This window comes from Carcharhinus amblyrhynchos, chromosome 6 (assembly GCF_965287045.1).
Source record: "Carcharhinus amblyrhynchos chromosome 6, sCarAmb.v2.hapA, whole genome shotgun sequence".
Taxonomy (NCBI): Eukaryota; Metazoa; Chordata; class Chondrichthyes; order Carcharhiniformes; family Carcharhinidae; genus Carcharhinus; species Carcharhinus amblyrhynchos.
In genome coordinates this window covers 67601162-67619297 of record NC_137329.1, presented here as the reverse complement: position 1 = coordinate 67619297, position 18136 = coordinate 67601162, and the positions used below count along the sequence as shown (strand labels likewise).

General features: G+C 43.6%; 1 protein-coding gene across 6 annotated transcripts in view; it reads right to left on the bottom strand.

The window, feature by feature from the left end:
• Positions 1-18136, bottom strand: part of mical3a (microtubule associated monooxygenase, calponin and LIM domain containing 3a) — a 422657-nt gene that overhangs the window by 55183 nt on the left and 349338 nt on the right. For all 6 annotated transcript variants that reach the window (XM_080190575.1, XM_080190577.1, XM_080190576.1 and 3 more), the window contains 3 exons: positions 17423-17511; positions 15011-16781; positions 9407-9501 (listed from right to left, as the gene is read on the bottom strand). In XM_080190575.1, coding sequence (XP_080046701.1) covers positions 9407-9501; positions 15011-16781; positions 17423-17511 — 1955 coding nt within the window. The remainder of the gene's footprint in view (positions 1-9406; positions 9502-15010; positions 16782-17422; positions 17512-18136) is intronic.

Here is an 18136-nt window from a genome sequence, read left to right as displayed (position 1 = left end):
TACATTTCACACTTAGGAAACCTATTATAGGATATATACCACAATTAGTCACCCATCTAACCATAATGTTGACACCTTAGGAACATTATATGCTTTATAACTAATGGCATTGCATCTAACTACTTGCCTGAATGAGTGCAGCTCCAACAATGTTCAAGAAGCTCTACATTAAAGTAGCTGATTAAAATAACTCCCTTTATTGTGTCCTATTTCACAAACATCCAGACCCTCTACCCTCTGACCAACAGTAGCAGCAATGTGTACCATCTACAAGATGCACTGCTGCCAAGGATGCTTAGAGTGCATCTTCCAAAGCCATGACCTCTCCTACATGAAAGGACAAGGACAGCAGACTCCTGGTATTACTATCATCTGCAAGTTTACCTTAAGCCACCCACCATCTTCTCAAGGGCAACTAGGGATGGGAAATAATTGCCAGCCTAGCTAACAATACTCACATCCTGTGAAAGAATATTTTAAAAATACATTCAAAAAATATAATGATAGTATCAGTACACTAACCAATCAACAACATTTTGAATTATGTATCATCTTTAATGCAATAAATTGTCCCAGGAAAGTTTATAGGAGCATGATAAAATTAAGTATGAGCCTCAGGAGGAGATATCAGCTTAGATGTCCACAAGACTTGTCAGAATGCAGTTTCAAATAGAGAGAAGGGAAGAGAGGGCGGAAAGCTATCACACAGATAGAGCTGTGGGTAAAGTCACCGAAGTCCCAGGTGACCACAGATTGCCGTCCCCCTTAATGGTAGTAATTTAACATGAGGTTACCACACCTCAGACAAGAGGCAAGGTTGAGAAGGCAGGACCTTCATGACTAACCTTTTCAGGATGGTAGCTGGTGACTATTGGCGTGCCTCGGGGATTGATGTTGGGACCACAACTTTTCACAATATACATTAACGAATTGGAAGAAGGAACTGGAGGTACTGTTACTAAGTTTGTAGATGATACAAAGATATGTAGAGGGATAGGTAATATTGAGGAAAAGGGGGGATGCAGAAGGACTTGGACAGGTTAGGAGAGTGGGCAAAGAAGTGGCAGATGGAAAACAATGTGGAAAAGTGTGAGGTTATGCACTTTGGAAGGAGGAATGGAGGCATAGGCTATTTTCTAAATGGGGAAATGCTTAGGAAATCAAAAGCACAAAGGGACTTGGGAGTCCTTGTTCAAGATTCTTTTAATGTTAACATGCATGTTCAGTCAGCAGTTAGGAAGACAAATGCAATGTTAGCATTCATGTCAAGAGGGCTAGAAACAAGAGCAGGAATGTACTTCTGAGGCTATACAGCTCTGGTCAGACCCTATTTGGAATACTGTGAGCAGTTTTGGGCCCTGTATCTAAGGAAAGATGTGCTGATCTTGGAAAGGATCCAGAGGAGGTTCGCAAGAATGATCCATGGAATGAAGAGCTTGTTGTATGAGGAATGGTTAGAGTTTAGAAGAATGAGGGATGGATCTTACTGAAACTTACAGGATACTGCAAGGCCTGGATAGAGTGGACATGGAGATGATGTTTCTACTAGTAGAAAATACTAGAACTAGAGGGCACAACCTCAGATTAAAGGGACAATCCTTTAAAACAGAGATGAAGAGGAATTTCTTCAGCCAAAGACTGGTGAATCTGTGGAATTCTTTGCTGCAGAAGGCTGTGGAGCCCAGGTCATTGAGTGTCTTTAAGACAGAGGTAGATAGATTCTTGATTAATAAGGGGATCGGGAGTTATTGGGAAAGAGGCAAGAAAATGCGGATGAGGAAAAATATCAGCCATGATTGAATGGCAGAGCTCTGCTCGTACGTCTTATGGTCTAATCTCAGCCGGTACAGGAATTAAACTCACACTGCTGGCATCACGAACCAGACCTCCAGCCAAGTGACCTAATCAACTCCTCCCAGCTGTGGCCCAGCTATGGGAAAAGCTTAGCTGGGGGCAATCTAGTTATGAGAGAATCCTTGGCGATGAGTGACCATAACATGACAGAATTCTTTGTCAAGGTGGATAATGATGTAGTTGATTCTGAGATTCTGAATCTCAATAAAGGTAACTAGGATGGTGTGAGACATGGTGGACTGGGAAAAATTACTGAACGGAAGAACAGTAGACAGGTAATGGCAGACATTCAAGGAATGACTAGGTGAACTTCAAAAGTTATTTATTCCTATTTGGCGCAAGAGTGGAAAGGGTACTGTGGGCAAACCTGTGGCTTATAAGGGAAATTAGGGATAGAATTAAATTTAAAGCAGAAGCATGTAAATTGGCACGAAAAAGCAAAGGCCTAAGGATTGGCAACAGTTTAAAATTCAGCAAATGAGGGCCATATGATTGATTAAGAAAGGGAAACAATAAACAAAAGTAATCTAGCGGGGAACATGAAATCTGACCGTAAAAGTTCCTAAAGGTACGCAAACAGAAAATGATTGACAAAAACAAATGGAGTCCCTTACAGTCAGAAACAGGAGCATTCAGGATGGGAAAAGAAGTGGCTGTGGAACTAAATTTGTACTTTGCTTTAGTCTTCACAAAGGAAGACATGAATCACGTATCAGAAGTACTGACAGAAACATGTTTTAGTAGGAGCTGAAGGAAATCAGCATTAGTAGAGAAATGGTTTTGGGAAATTGATGGAATTGAAGGTGGATACATTTCCAGAGTACTTACATCCCAGAGTACTTAAGCAAGTAGCCCTAGAAATAGTAGATCCATTGGTGGTGGTTTTCCAGAATTTTTTGGACTCTGGAATGGTTCCTACAGATTGGAGGGTAGCTAATATAAGCCCACTATTCAAAAAGGGAGGTAGAGAAAAAACACAGGGAACGATAAGCCAGTGAATCTAAAGTCACTACTGGGGAAATTGCTAGAGTCAATTTTCAGAGATTTCTTAACTCAACATTTCAAAAGAAGGAGTACATCAGACAAAGCCAGCATGGATTTACAATGGGGAAGTTATGGCTGATGAATCTATTGGAATTTTTGAGGATGTGACTAGTAGACTTTACCAAGGGGATATGGTTTATTTAGACTTTCAGAATGCTTCCGACAAGGTCTCACGCAGCAGACAGCTATGTCAAGTTAAAGCATATGGGATTGCAGGTAGTACCTTGAGAAGGATAGAAAGCTGTTTAGTGGATAGGAAGCGAAGTGTTGGAATAAATAGGTCTTTTTCCAATTGGCGTACAGTGACTAGTGAGATACTAGTGGGATCTGTGCTAGGATCCCAACTATTCACAATGTGGAAATGCTGACGTTGGACTGGGATAGGCACAGTAAGAAGTCTCATAACATCAGGTTGAAGTCCAACAGGTTTATTTGGTAGCACGAGCTTTCAGCTGAATGAATGCACTCACCTGATGAAGGGGCAGCATTCCGAAAGCTTGTGCTACAAATAAACCTGTTGGACTTTAACCCAACTATTCACATTACATTAATGATCTGGGAAAGCGCCCTAAATATATTATCACCAACTTTACAGATGATACAAAGTTGGCGTGGGAGGATGAGCTGTGATGAGGATGCAGAGGTGCTTCACCATGATTGGGTGGCTGAGTGAATGGGTACATGCATGGCAGATGCAGTGTAATGTGAACAAATGTGAAGTTATTCACTTTGGTAGCAAAAATAGGAAAGCAGATTATTATTTGAATGGATGCAAATTGAAAGAGGTGAATACTCAGCCAGATCTGGACGTCCTCATGCACAGCTGCTGAAAATAAGCATGCAGATTCAGCAGGCTGTCAAGAATGCAAATCATACGTTGGGCTTCATAGTGAGAGGATTTGAGTATAGGAATAGAGATGTTTTAGTGCAATTGTACAGGGCGCTGATGAGGCCACACCTGGAGTATTGTACACAGTTTTGGTGTCCTTTTCTGAGGAAGGACGTCCTTGCTATAGAGGGAATGCAGTAAAGGTTTACCAGGCTGATTCCTGGGATTGCAGGTCTGTCATATGAGGAGAGACAATTAGGATTCTATTCATTGGAGTTTAGAAGATTGAGAGGAGATCTCATAGAACCTTATAAAATTCTGACAGGATTAGACAGAATAGATTCAGAAAGAATGTTTGTGACGGTGGGGGAGTCCAGAATTAAGGGTCATAGTTTGATGATTAGGGTGAACCTTTTAGGACTGAGGTGGAGAGATTTCTTCATCCGGAGAGTGGTGAATCTGTGGAATTCATTGCCACTGAATGTAGTTGAGGCCAAAATGTGTGTGATTTCAAGAAGAAATTAGATATAGCTCTTGGGGCTAAAAGGATCAAAGGGATATGGGAGGAAGGCAGGATCAGGATATTAAATTTGATGATCAACCATGTCCAAAATGAATGAACAGACTTGAAGAGCCAAGTGGCCTAATCCCACTTCTATTTTTGATGTTTCTATGTTGCTGTCACCCAGCTGTCCGCAAGCTGTCATGCAGATGACCACTGCTGGTTTTACACCGAGTCCTGCCATTTCCCTGGAGAGAGTTAATTGTGTGTGAAATAGGTTGCAGAAAGGAAGCTAGGTGGAGAGGGTTTAGAAGCAAGAGTGATTGGGTTGGCTATCAGTAACCAAGTCCTTCCCAATGTGGGCCTTTGATTTGATGCAGAATACCTGTGACCCTTAAATGGCAATTTTTAAGGGTCCCAATGGCCTCCTAGTGGGAATGCTGTCCCTGTCTGGGCCTTCCCGTTCCAGATTTCATTGGAGGGAAACAGGAGAGCTGCCCCCACACTTTGCATCCTGAGCTTGAAGGTCCTCAATCCACCCTGCCTGATTAAGCACCTTGCCAGCTTCCAAACCCATCTCCAAATGGGCGTTAAATTCCACCCCACACCTATATACAGCTGTTGTATCACAGAATTCCTGCAATGCAGAAGGAGGCCATTTCGTCCATTGAATCTGCACTGACTCTTTCTTCCTACTACAGATGTATTCAGAGTCAAAGCATTTTATTATATATTTTATTATTTTTCCTTCACTGACCTTATTTGATTCACCTGACGAAGGGACTAACCCGAAAGCTTGCGAGTATATTATCAAATAAATAGGTTGGACTAAAACCTGGTGTTGTCAGACTTTTCACTTATTTGTTGGTGCAGCGTTATATTTGTATGCTTTGTCCCTTCCTGTCAGACTCAGGTAATTTGTAAATCTTCCCCCATTTGTCCCATCTGCTCCACTATTTAATTTAGTCCCCAGATGGTGGGAAGAGCAATGAGAGAACAGGGCAGGGCAATTCAGGATGCTGCTCATGAGAAGTCAGCGGCCAGAGCCTTAATGGGTCTTTCGGAGGTTGCCAAGAGAGGCTGAAGACTTTGCAAAGAGGGAGTCAAGCCTGAGCCAGTGGCAGCAGAGTAGAAAAGTGCAGGAGTACTGAACGGCTGGGGTAGAAGTTCGAAAATAAGGCAAAGTATCCAAAAAGGTAGACAATGGAAAGAAGAATTGTGAGAAGAGAGAGGGTCTCGGACGGGTTTGGAGAAAAAAAAGGAAAAAAGTGAAGTGATGGGCTCAGGTAAAGCCAAAGTGAATGAAGACAAGAAAAATTGGGACAGTCATTGTTCTGGTTTTGCGACCACACTAACTAAAAACATTGAACCAGCACAGTCAGCAACCACACCACACTCAGTAACTAACAAACACTATTAGCTATTGAGCTAAACAATCATTGCACTAACTCACCTCCAGTCAGTATACTCACAGATCATTCTATAGTCATTACATACTTAGTAATCACACGAGACATCCCATTGACTAACCTGAAAACAGTCTTTATAATAACCACACAACTGTCAGTAACTTAGTAAGCCTCTCAAGTTATCACATTGCCTACCCTTACAACAAACAAGTTGTATACTAACCACACAACTCTTATTACATGTGCTTCTATTACTAGAAAGAAAGGGACTAGGCACAGTATTTGATCTTTAATTCTCTATCACATCATCAATTGCAATTGGATATTGCCAATCTGTATTACCAATGCCACTCCTTAACAGCCTCCTCAATCAACTGTACTTTATCCAGAGTTATTGTCTGATTGATGTTTCACAGACTCTCTCTCTGTGAGCTCCTCCACCTCTCCTCTGGTAGGCTTGTCCTCAAATGTTGTTCTTTCAGAGTGTTGGCTGGCTTGTTTATTGCTGTAATTCCTCCTCTTGCACTAGTCTGCAGAAACTAATAAAAGCCACAACATAGACACAGGCCATTCAAATCATATCGCCCAACTTCTCCCTCTATCAATATATCCCCTTTTTTTTGATTGAATGATAGCCTGGACAACACTGCTGATCGAAGGCTATGGGTAAAACATTTAAAGGGTGGGATGCCTATGCTTGTAGTGTCTTGGAACTCCTTTTCCAGACTGTGTGATTAGGCGAGGCCAGATCACAAATAGTCTCGTCAGGGCAGTATTAGTAATTATTCCTAAATACTGAACACTACAAACAGCATCTGCAGGCGCTCAGAGAATGGCAGGTTGTATGTAAAGGCAGTGCTAAAAAAACTGTAAATGATGGAACGGGTCCGGTAGCAACTGTGGAAGAAAGATAGAGTTAATGGTTTGTATGGATGAACTTGAAATGTTAACTCTGTTTTTCTCTCTCAACAGATACTGCCAAACTTCCTGAGTATTTTTTCAGTATTTTCTGCTTTAGTCAGCAGTATTTTACTTTTAAGTGATTAAAACTGTGCCCAGTCCCTATGATCCCTAAAGTTTGTCCTCTTGATACCTGCTCCTTCCTCCAATGTAATTCAGACACACGATCAAACACATCAGCAGGCAGCTGGAGAAGAGCACAGAGAAAAGATATCATCAGATGTTTGAACAAAGGTGATTGTTGGAGCTGGACATTTGTGCGCGTGATGCAGAGTTCACTGACATTCCTGACCCACTCACCCTGTCATTTATGATCCAAACATTTCCAGTATTCTGTCAAGACCCACAGGGGGAGAGAACTGCAACTCCTAGTATTCTCCTGTATCCAAAACCCGCATGCCCGATGCTCCGGCACACCAGCTGTATTGACCTTACTGACCTCTGAACTCTGACATGAGCTTTCTGGCAAAAAAGCTGAAGGATTAAAACCAATCACAATGCCCGAACCCAATCCGAAACCTGACCCCCTGGCCTGAGGACAAGTTCATTCCAATGTTCAGCCAACATTGGAAATGGTTTCTACTGACCCTCCCCATCCTGATTCCCAATTGGCTGGACCCTGCACAGCATGATCTTCCCAGCCTGCTACAAGACAGACCAGAACAACAAAGAACAAAGGAAATTACTGCACAGGAACTGGCCCTTTAGCCCTCCAAGCCTGCACCAACCATGCTGCCCAACTGAATTAAACGTCCCAATCCTTTCACAGACCATATCCCTCCATTCCCATTCTATTTATGAATTTGTCCAGACGCCCCATAAAAGTCACTATTGCTTCTGCTTCCTCTCCCGCAGCAAATTCCAAGCACCCACCACCCTCTGTGTAAAAAAAACTTGCACGTACAACTCTTTTAAACCTTGCCCCTCATACCTTAAACATATGCTCCCTAGCAATTGACTCTCTCACCCTGGGAAAAAGCTCTGACTATCCATTCTGTCCACGTCCCTCATAATCTTGTACACTTCTATCAAGTCGCCCCCTCAACCTCTGTCGTTCCAGTGAGGACAAATCAAGTTTTTCCAACTTTTCCTCATAGCCAATGCACCAGGTAACATCCTGGTAAATCTCTTCTGTACCCTCTCCAAAGCCTCCACATCCTTCTCGTAGTGTGGTGAGCAGAATTAAACACTATATTCCAATGCGACCTAAGGTTCTATAAAGCCGCAACATGACTTCCCAAGTTTTAAGCTCAATACCCCAGCCGATGAAAGCAAGCATGCTGTATGCCATCTTGACTACCTTCTGCACCTGCATTGCCACTTTCAGTGACCTGTGTACTTGTACACCCAGATATCTCTGTCTATCAATACTCTTAAGGGTTCTGCCATTTACTATATATTTCTTATCTGCATTACTCCTTCCAAAATGCATTACCTCACATGTGTCCGGATTAAACTCCATCTGCTATCTCTCTGCCTAATATATATAATGAGGACCCCATGTAACTTCATATTCTTTACCAGTCTGCCATGAAGGGCCTTGTCAAAGGCCATACTGAAGTCGACTGCCCGAAACTCATCAATCATCTTTGTCACTTCCTTGAATAACTCAAGTTAATGAGACATGACCTCCCCTTCACAAAACCATGTCGCCTCTCGCTCCAGGTTCGACCGGGATCTTGGGTTCATGTCGCACTATCTGTAACCCCCATGACTTGCCTGGGTTTGCAAAACCTCACTTTACTGTACTGTCTGGAGACAATACACACCTCTTTAACCTATGCATAATGCTCTTTCCACTCACATTGTCAGCATCTTTAAGACTTGAATAGCAGGTTAGTTGTATAGACTCGCATTCTAATCAGTAATCTGTAAACTGTCTGTGCTGTTATATGCTCTGTCTGAGGCCAGAACTCTCCATTCGCCTGACGAAGGGGCAAACCCCAAAAGCTTGTGAGCTTACTATCAAGTAAATTGGTTGGACTTGAACCTGGTGTTGTCAGACTTCTTACTGTGTTTACCCCAGTCCAATGCCAGCATCTCCACATCATGCCTCTCGCTAATGCATCCACTTATTTCCAAGTGGGAGTAAATCCTGTCTTGAATCCTCTCCAATAATTTCCTTACCACTGACGCACGACTCACTGGCCTGTAATTACCTGGATTATCCTTGCTACCATTCTTCAACAAAGGAACAACATTGGCTATTCTCCAGTCTTCTGGGATCCCCCCTGTAGCCAGTGAAGTTACAAAGATCTCTCTCAAGGCCCCAGCAATTTCCTTCCTTGCTTCTCTCAGTATTCTGGGGTATATTCCATCAGGTTCTGGGGACTTAACTACCTTCATGTTTCTCAAGACCCTTAATATCTCCTCCTTTTTGATCTGAACATGATCTAAACTACCTACACACCTTTCCCCAGACTCAGCATCCACCAAGTACTTCTCTTTGATGAATACTGATGCAAAGTACTCATTTAATACCTCACCCATTTCAACCTCCCATGCAACCACCCCTGTCTCCATGCTTAGATTCCCTCCCCTGTCCTTCAGTGGGCCAACCCCCTCTCTACCTACTCTCCTGTTCCTTATATATGTGTAAAAAGCCATAGGATTTTCCTTAATCCTGCTGGCCAATGGCTTTTCATGACCCCTTTTAACCCTCCTTAATTAAGGGAAACTCCCTTTCCAACTGCTGTACTGTCTTGGATCACAATTACCCATATTAGCCCCTGTGCATCTCCCTGGTAGGGTTGGGGGGTGGTGTGTGTGTGTGTGGGGAGAGTGGAGAGTGGTTTTGGGTCTGAGTACCTCTCTTCTTGAGCGCTGGGAGCTCCACTCCAAAACATCATCACTTGACAAATCAGAATCCTCTGAGAAGCTCAGGTGCTGACCAAGCTGGAGTCCTGGAACAAGAAACAAACAGCACAGTCAGATGGTCTGTGGGTCCTGAGAGGGGTTAGGGTGTCACGAGAGGGGTCAGGCTGTCCTGGGGATGGGGGCATGGTGGTATCATGGGGGGGGGGGGGGGGGGGGTAGTGGGGGGTGTTAGGCTTCCCGAGGGGGAAGGGTCAGGTGGTCCTGAGGGGGTGGGGGGGAGCAGTCAGAATATCATACATACATAGAAACATACAAATAAAATAGAAACAGGAACAGGCTATTTGGCCTTCTGAGCCTGTTCCACCATTCATTTTCATCATGGCTGATCATCAAATTCAACACCCTGATCATATCTTTCCCCCATATCCCTTGATCCCTTCAGCCCCAACAGCTATATCTAAAAGACAATACTTCACGTGTCAGGATTTTGGGTATGTCATTAGGAGTGTAAAAGACAGGAGCGGGGGCACAAATGATAGAAGACTACCTGCCACCTGTTGAGTAACAGCTTAGTTCAGCTCAGAAAGAGAGAGAGAGAGAGAGACTTGTTGAATCGCTCATAGCTGCAGTTATGTCTGAAAAGAAAGCCTGATCTTAAGTACCACCTAGTGAAGATAGCAGAAGGAGACAGAGATTTCAGGCAACAAAAAAGTCAGGAGATTCTGAAAGCCACAAAAACCGAGTTATATATTTTTTGGGAGTGACAAAATTCTATTATATTTTTTAGTGAATGAATGAATTTATCTAAGTAGCATTCCATTAGAATAGTGATTTATTTGGTGTGTTAATAATATAGTTAAGCTGCTCACTGTTAAGTTAGATGAATAAAGTATTACTTGTTGCTTTTTTCAGAGGGATTCTCAGGTAGTTATTTGATTTGACAACTAGCAGTTGCTGAAGTGCATATATTATCCCTTCTCTCACACACTAATAGATTATGAAGGGAGGTACTTCTCTTTGAGTGGTTGAGTGTTAGTTTTCAGAAAGGAGATCAATCCTCCCCTTTGTAACAAAGGCTAACATACTAATTACCTTTGTTACTGCCTGCTGTACCTGCATGCTTACTTTCAGCAACTGATGCACAAGCACACAAAGGTCTCACTGAATATCCAACTCACTCAATTTATACCCATTCAAATAATAACTTGCCTATTTTTGCTACAAAAGCGGATAACTTCACATTTAATCACATTATGCTGCATCTGCCATGCATATGGCCACTCACTCAGCCTGTCCAAATCATGCTGAAGCATCTCTGCACGCTCCTCACAGCTCATCCTCTCACTCAACTTTGCATCATCTGCAAGTTTAGAAATAATACATTTAGTTCCCTCATCCACATTATATATTAATTATTTGAACAGTTGGGGTCCTAGTGTAGATCCCTGCAGTACCCCACTGGTCACCACTTGCCAACTGGAAAAAAGGTCCATGCTTCCAACTCTTTGCTTCTATCTGTTAACCAGCTTTCTATTCATCTCAAGACACTATCCACAATCCCATGTGCTTTAACTTTACATTGTAATTTGCTATGTGAAACCTTGTCAAAAGCCTTCTGAAAGCACTGTACCCGATATTCTCCCTGGTGAATTCTACTAGTGACATCCTCAAAGAATTCTAGGAGATTTGTCAAGCCTTTCGTAAATCCATGCCTTTATCTGCTTTCCAAATGCTGTGCTATGAAATCACTGATAATGAACTCTAACATCTTCCCTATGACTGACATTAGGCTCACTGATTTTTAGTTACCTGCTTTCTCTCTTATCCTCTTTTTGAATAGCGGGCTTACATTAGCTATCCTCTAATCTGAGCAACCACTTCAGGGTTTAAACAATTTTGGAAAATGACCACCAATGGAATTACTATTTCTAGTAATTAGAGCCACTTGCCAGTAAGTACTCTGGGATGCAGACTGATCCCGTCTTTTATAGCCCTACTGACATATCCAAAATCCACACAACAGGATTGGTTTACAGGTTATCAAAATGTCAAATTCAAATCTGATAAGTTGCTGCCATTCAAATATCTATTTCAAATTGATTGGTTAAAGTTCAAAAACATGTTTTTGGACAAGGCAATCCTGCTGTTTTTGCCTCTGATATTTTGTTTCAGTCTGTGGACTACTTGCACCTGCTTCTCTTCAGTAGAGATGAAAACTACCTTTTCCAACAGAACCATGACATTTTACAACTCTTAGCATTTTAGAAACTTTTTTATAATTTTATGAACATTAACTTCACAATGGGATTAACTTCACGATGGCATTGAAAGCGGATAAATCCCCAGGGCCTAATAATAATCTACATCTCAGAGTACTTAAGGAAATAGCTCTGGAAATAGTGGATGGATTGGTGGTCATCTTCCAGGATTCTATAGACCCTAGAACAGTCCCAATATTCAAAAATGGAGATAGAGAGAAAACAGGGAATTATAGACCACTAAGCTTAACATCGGTAGTGGGGAAAATTCTTGAATCCATTATCAAGGACTTCATAGCAGAGCATTTAGAAAGCTGTAGCAGGATCAGAGTCAGCATGGACTTATGAAGGGGAAATTATGCTTGACAAATCTGTTGGAATTCTTTAAAGATGTAACTAGTAGAGTTGACAAGGGGTAGATGTGGTATATTTGGACTTTCAGAAAGCATTTGACAAAGGTGTGCACAAGAGATTATCCTGCAAGATTAAAGCACATGGGATTGGGGGAAATGTATTGAGATGGATAGAAAACTGGTTTGCAGAGAGGCAACAAAGAGTAGGGCTTAATGGTTGCTTTTCAAATTGGCAGGCAGTAACTAGTAGGATGTCACAGTGATTGGTGCTGCGACCCTGGCTATTCACAATATATATTAATACTAATATTGGATGAGGGAACACAGTGTAACATCTCAAAGTTTGCAGATGATATCAAGTTGGGTGGGAGGGTGAACTATGGCGAGGATGCAGAGATCCCTCAGAATGATCTGGACAGGTTGGGTGAGTGGGCTAATCAATGGCACATGCAGTATAATTTGGATAAGTGTGAGGTTATTCACTTTGGAAGCAAAAACAAGGAGGCAGATTACTACAGAATGGTTGTAAATTGGGAGAGGAGTGTGTGCAATGGGACCTGGATGTCCTTGTGCACCAGTCACTGAAGGTAAGCATGCAAGTGCAGCAGGCAGTAAAGGCAAATGACGTGTTGGTCTTCATTGAGACAGGTTGAGTATAGGAGCAGGAATGTATTGTTGAAACTATACAGCCTTGGTGAGGCCACACCTAGAGTATTGTGTGCAATTTTGGTCTCCTTTTCTGAGGAAGGATGTTCTTGCTCTTGAAGGAGTGCAGCAAATCCAGCCTGATTCTGGGGATAGCGGGACTAGTGTATGAGGAAAGATTGGCTAGGTTAGGATTGTTTTTGCTGGAGCTCAAATGAATGAGGGGGTATTTTATAGTGACACAAAAATTCTAACAGGTCTAGACAGGATAGATACAGGGAGGATGTTCCCATTAGTGGGGAAGTCAAGAACCAGGGGTCACAGTCTAAGGATTCAGGGTAGATCATTTAGGATGGAGGTGAGGAGACATTTCTTCACCCAAAGAGTGGTGAGCCTGTGGAATTCATTACCACAGGAAGTAGTTGATGCCAAAATATTGAATGCATTCAAGAGGTGACTGGATGCAGCACTTGGGGCAAATGGGATCAAAAGTTATGAGGAAAAAGCAGGATTTGGCTATTGAGTTGGATGATCAGCCATGATCTTAATGAATGTGGGGCAGGCTTGAAGGGCCATATGGCCTCCTCCTGCTTCTGTCTTCTATGGTTCTATGTAACACCTTCAAGCGAGACAATTTGCGTATACGAATAAGGAAGTTTTACTGCAATGCTATAGGGCATTGGTGAGGCCACACCTGGAGTATTGTGTGCAGTTTTGGTTTTTATCTGAGGAAGGATGTCTTGCTATAAATGACTATACAGCAAAGGCTTACCAGCCTGATTCCCGGGATGGCAGGACTGTCATTTGAGGAGAGACTAAGTCAGTTAGAATTATATTCACTGGAGTTTACAAGAGTGAGAGGAGATCTCATAGAAACTTATAAAATTCTAACAGGGTTAGAATGGGTAGATCCAGAAAAAATGTTCTGGATGGCGGAGGAGACCAGGACTAAGGGGTCATAGTTTGAGGATAAGGAACTGAAGTGAGGATTATTTTCTTCATCGAGAGTGTGGTGAATCTGTGGAAATCATTACCACAAGAAGTAATCGAAGCCAAATGTTGTGTGATTTCAAAAAGAAATTAGATATAGCTTTTGGAGCTGAAGGGAATTAAGGGATGTGGGGGTGATGGTGGGGGAGGGGGGGTGCAGAAGGTGGGATGAGGGTCCAAGTCTATCATAGCCAAGTTATGCCTCATACCATCCTAGTTACCATTATTGAGATTTAGGACCCTGCCCTCAGAATCAATGGCCTCACTATTCATCTTGACAAAGAATTCTATCACATTATGGTCACTCATTCCCAAGTGTTCTCTCACAATGGATTGCCAAGCAATCCTCTCATTTGGGGTGGCACAATGGTTAGCACTGTTGCCTTACAACATCAGGCACGTAGATGTGATTCCAGTCTCGGATTTGCACATTCCCCCATATCTGCCCGAGTTCCCTCCGGGTTTCTTCCCACACTCCGGAGATGTGCAGGTTAGGTGAATTGGCCATACTAAATTGTCTTTTGTGTCTGAAGGTGACTAGAGAGGTGGATTAGCCATGGTATTGTGTGGGGCTACAAGGATAGAGCAGAGGACAGGGCCTGGCTAAGGTATTTTGTCAGAGAGTCAGTGCAGACTTGAATGGCCTCCTTTTGAACTGCAGGGATTCTATTTTCTGTGACTGCACAATACCCAATGCAAGGTGGCCTGTTCCTTTGGTCCAAAATGTATTGATCCAGAAACCATCCCATATACACTCCAGAAATTCCTCCCCTATTGCACTACGACTAATTTCCTAATCTATATTCCGATTAAAGTCACCCAGAGTCACAGATGTTCCTTTATCATATAGATCTCCAATACCAGTCTAACACTGTTACCACTATAGTTTGGTAGTCTGTATCTCACATCATGCAAATGTTTTTTGCCATTTTTTAACCACATCACACAATTTTCTTTTCCTATTGAACTGTGACTAATTTCCTAATATATATTCCTATTAAAGTCTCACCCATAATCACAGATGTTCCTTTAGCACATTGATCTCCAATACCAGTCTAATACTGTTATTGCTATAGTTCGGTGGTACGTATACCACATCACACAAATGTTTTTTGCCATTTTCCCACAGAATTAGCGTGTCCTTAGGATAAGTGCATGTATCCAGTGGGGCAGGGCAGGTGGTCAGTCTGTCTTGTGTGTGGTGTCTGGTGGGCGGGGAGCAGTGTCTAGAGGAGGAATCAGTGTGTCTGGGAGGAGTTCAGTTTGTCTGGGAGGGATTAGTGAGTCTGAGGAGAGTTCAGTTTATTTTGGGCAGGGGGGCGGGGGGCGGTTGGTTGGCATGTTCTTACCTGCTGCTGTGTGGAGGATGTCTCTGCTAAGTTTGCTGTTGGAATAGACGGTATTGCTGCTGGATGGAGTACTAGGACACGCCCTCTCCTTCTTCTTCCTCTCCTTCCTATAACTGGAAAAGACAGATTTCCAAAGTGACTTGGGTTTTGTCAGTTCATCAGTTGTGCTGCCCACTTTGTGTCTGCTATCACCCTTAGACTTCTTCTCCTTTTTGCTCTTTCGTGGTGAGAATAGGGAAGTTCTCTTCTTGTTTTTCCCGGCAGAATCCTCAGACGAGGCTCCAGAACCTTCCCACATATGATCTGCAGCTGGAGCTGGGCTCCCAGACCTGTCCAGCACTGTCTCCTGCTGTAGTTTGTGGCCATTGGTTAGTTTCATGTCCGATGGTAAGGTGCTGTCCTGCCAACTCTGCTCCTGGGCTGATCCTTGTCTCCGAACACTCCTGGATTGTCCGGGTGACACCTCACTCATTTCCATCTCTTTCATCTTCCTCAGCTGTTTCTCCATTGCATCGCGGAGAAGCTGGCTCTTGACAGACTTTTCTCGAGCCCTCATTCTCTCCTCAGCTATCTCTTTAGCCTCTGGAGAGATCTGTGTGAGCAGCCGCTGTTTTGCCGATGTTACTTTGGATTCTGCAGTCTTTGGAACCTGGGCTAATCTTAAGGGAGAGGGTTTCTCCTGTTTGGGTTTGCTGCTTGGTGGGGTATAAAATCTTTCCTGGACACTGGTATCGGGTGTTCGATCATCATATGTATCCTCCACATCGTCTGCAAAGGGAATCTCATCAATGCTCTCTGCTAGTGATTTCCTGACATTGATTGCTTGCCTGTCTGAAGTCTGCTGATCTGAGACAGGTTGCTGTGTGCTCAGCTGTGCTGTACTCTCAGCAACACTCTGCTTCCTGTCCTGATACTTCCTCCGGCGTAGGGTTGCAGGCTCTTCATCCACAGGGGGTGGTGGAGGTGGGCTGGAGGGTGGTGTTAACATGCTGTCAGAGTTATTCAGACTGACACTGGCAGCTGTCCTTGTATTGCTCAAACTTCCATTCAGGCCCAGCCCAGAGGTACTGGTCAAATCCCTCTGACCATCATCTGAACTCTTGGCACCTGGTCCAATGGATTGGCTTGAGCTTAGAGCTGGCAATGCCAGCTCCTCAACAGGTGCAACACTGGGAGGTGTGGAGGGTTGCTGAGGACTTTGTGTGCAACAGCTCTGTTCCTCAAACATCTCTTCTGGTGTGAATGACTGAGGGGATGCTGAGCCTGTGGTGGACAATGTGAAGCTGGTTTCTGACCCACTAGTTCGATCCACAGGATTGATCCCGAGACTTTTGCGGAGTTCCATGCTTCTCAGCCAGAACTCATCGACAGGATCCTTGCGGAAAGGTTTCTCTCCCGCCATATGTGTGGTTGTGTTCTCATGCTGCTCCTCGCTTGCTTTGATGATTGGAGTGGATGTCAGGATGGTGGATATAGGCTGTGATTTCACTGGGGACTGAGCTGAGATGGGACTGGCTGCTTCAGGACAGGTCAGAGGCTGGCAGCAGATAGCTGCTGGGGCAATGCTGGGACTCTGGGCAGGTGGAGTACCAGCAGGCTCGGGCTGGACTGCAGAACAGGGTGAAGGAGTTTCTGGGTAGGACTGAGGCTGTAATCTCACTGGAGAATGGTCACACAGGGGGCTGGGTACTTCCTGTGATGGTGCTGTTCTCTTTTCAGAGTCAATTGGCTTTGCAAAGGAAACTCCAAGAGAAAGGAGTGCACCTTCTTGCTAAAGGGGTGAAGAAAACAAACATTTTAATCACAGAGTGCAGAGCAACTACGAAATCATAGACACAGGATACAGAGTAAAGCTACATCGCCCACATCAAACACTCCCAGGACAGGTACAGCAAAGGGTTAGATAGAGAGAAAAGCTCCCTCTACACTGTGCCCATCAAACATTCCCAGGACAGGTGCAGCACTGGTCTAGTACAGAGTAAAGCTCCCTCTACACTGACCTGGTGTACAGGGACAACTTGTACAGATATGACACACACGCTTGATCACGCTGTGTGTATCAAGGGGTAGGGAGTGTAGCTGGATACAGCTGTTGCCTGGCACTAAATCCATTCAGAGTATGCCAATTCCCTTTCATACTAATGGATGCAAGCTTTGAACAGAGAGTCTGCACCTTCAGGAAGGGTTTATTTGTAAATTAAACTGTCCTGTGATTTTCTGACGGTCTGCCCAATTACTGCTGTATTATGAAGGTGCAGATTCACCTCTGTTACTAACTTGGGCAGATGGAGTTTGTTTCAAACCTGCTGTGGGTAAAAACAAAGGGAGGAGAATTATCTGAAATTTCAGTGCAGTCAGGCCAGCCAATGTCAGTGTAAAAGGGCAGGCTGACATTTGATCTGTTAATAATACCTCAGATGGACTTCTCCTGGTGTTGTCAGAAGACGGTTGAAGATCCACACTGCTTCCCGAGTGCACCAGGTGTTCATCATTCAGTTCAACTAAATAATCAGACAGACATCAACTCAGAATGACATTATAACTGGACATCGTTGTTTATTCCCCCTTCATCTCTCCATGAGGTAGGTTATTTGTGCAACCTGTATTGTAGTCTCAGCAGTTGGATGCTGAAATATGGCTCAGGATGCACAAAGTGAGAGCCCAGAATCGAAAAGGAAAGAGAGGTAAAGAGAGAAAGCAGAGAACAAGAACGACAGCGGTCAGAAGAAGCAAAGGAAGAAAGATAGAGTGACAGATAGACAGGGATGGCATGGTGGCACCGTGGATAGCACTGTTGTCTCACAGCGTGTGGATATGCCGGCGTTGGACTGAGGTAAACACAGTAAAAAGTCTGACAACACCAGGTTTAAGTCCAACCGATTTATTTGATAGTAAACTCACAAGCTCAAAAGTTTAACCTTGAAAGCTTGTGAGTTTACTATCAAATAAATCGGTTGGACTTAAACCTGGTGTTGTCAGACTTTTTACTGTGTTTACCTCACAGCGTCAGGGACCTGGGTTTGATTCCCAGCTTGGGTCACTGCCTGTGTGGAGTCTGCACTTTCTACCTGTGTCTGTGTGGGTTTCCTCTGGGTGCTCTGTTTCTTCCCACAGTCCTAAAGACAT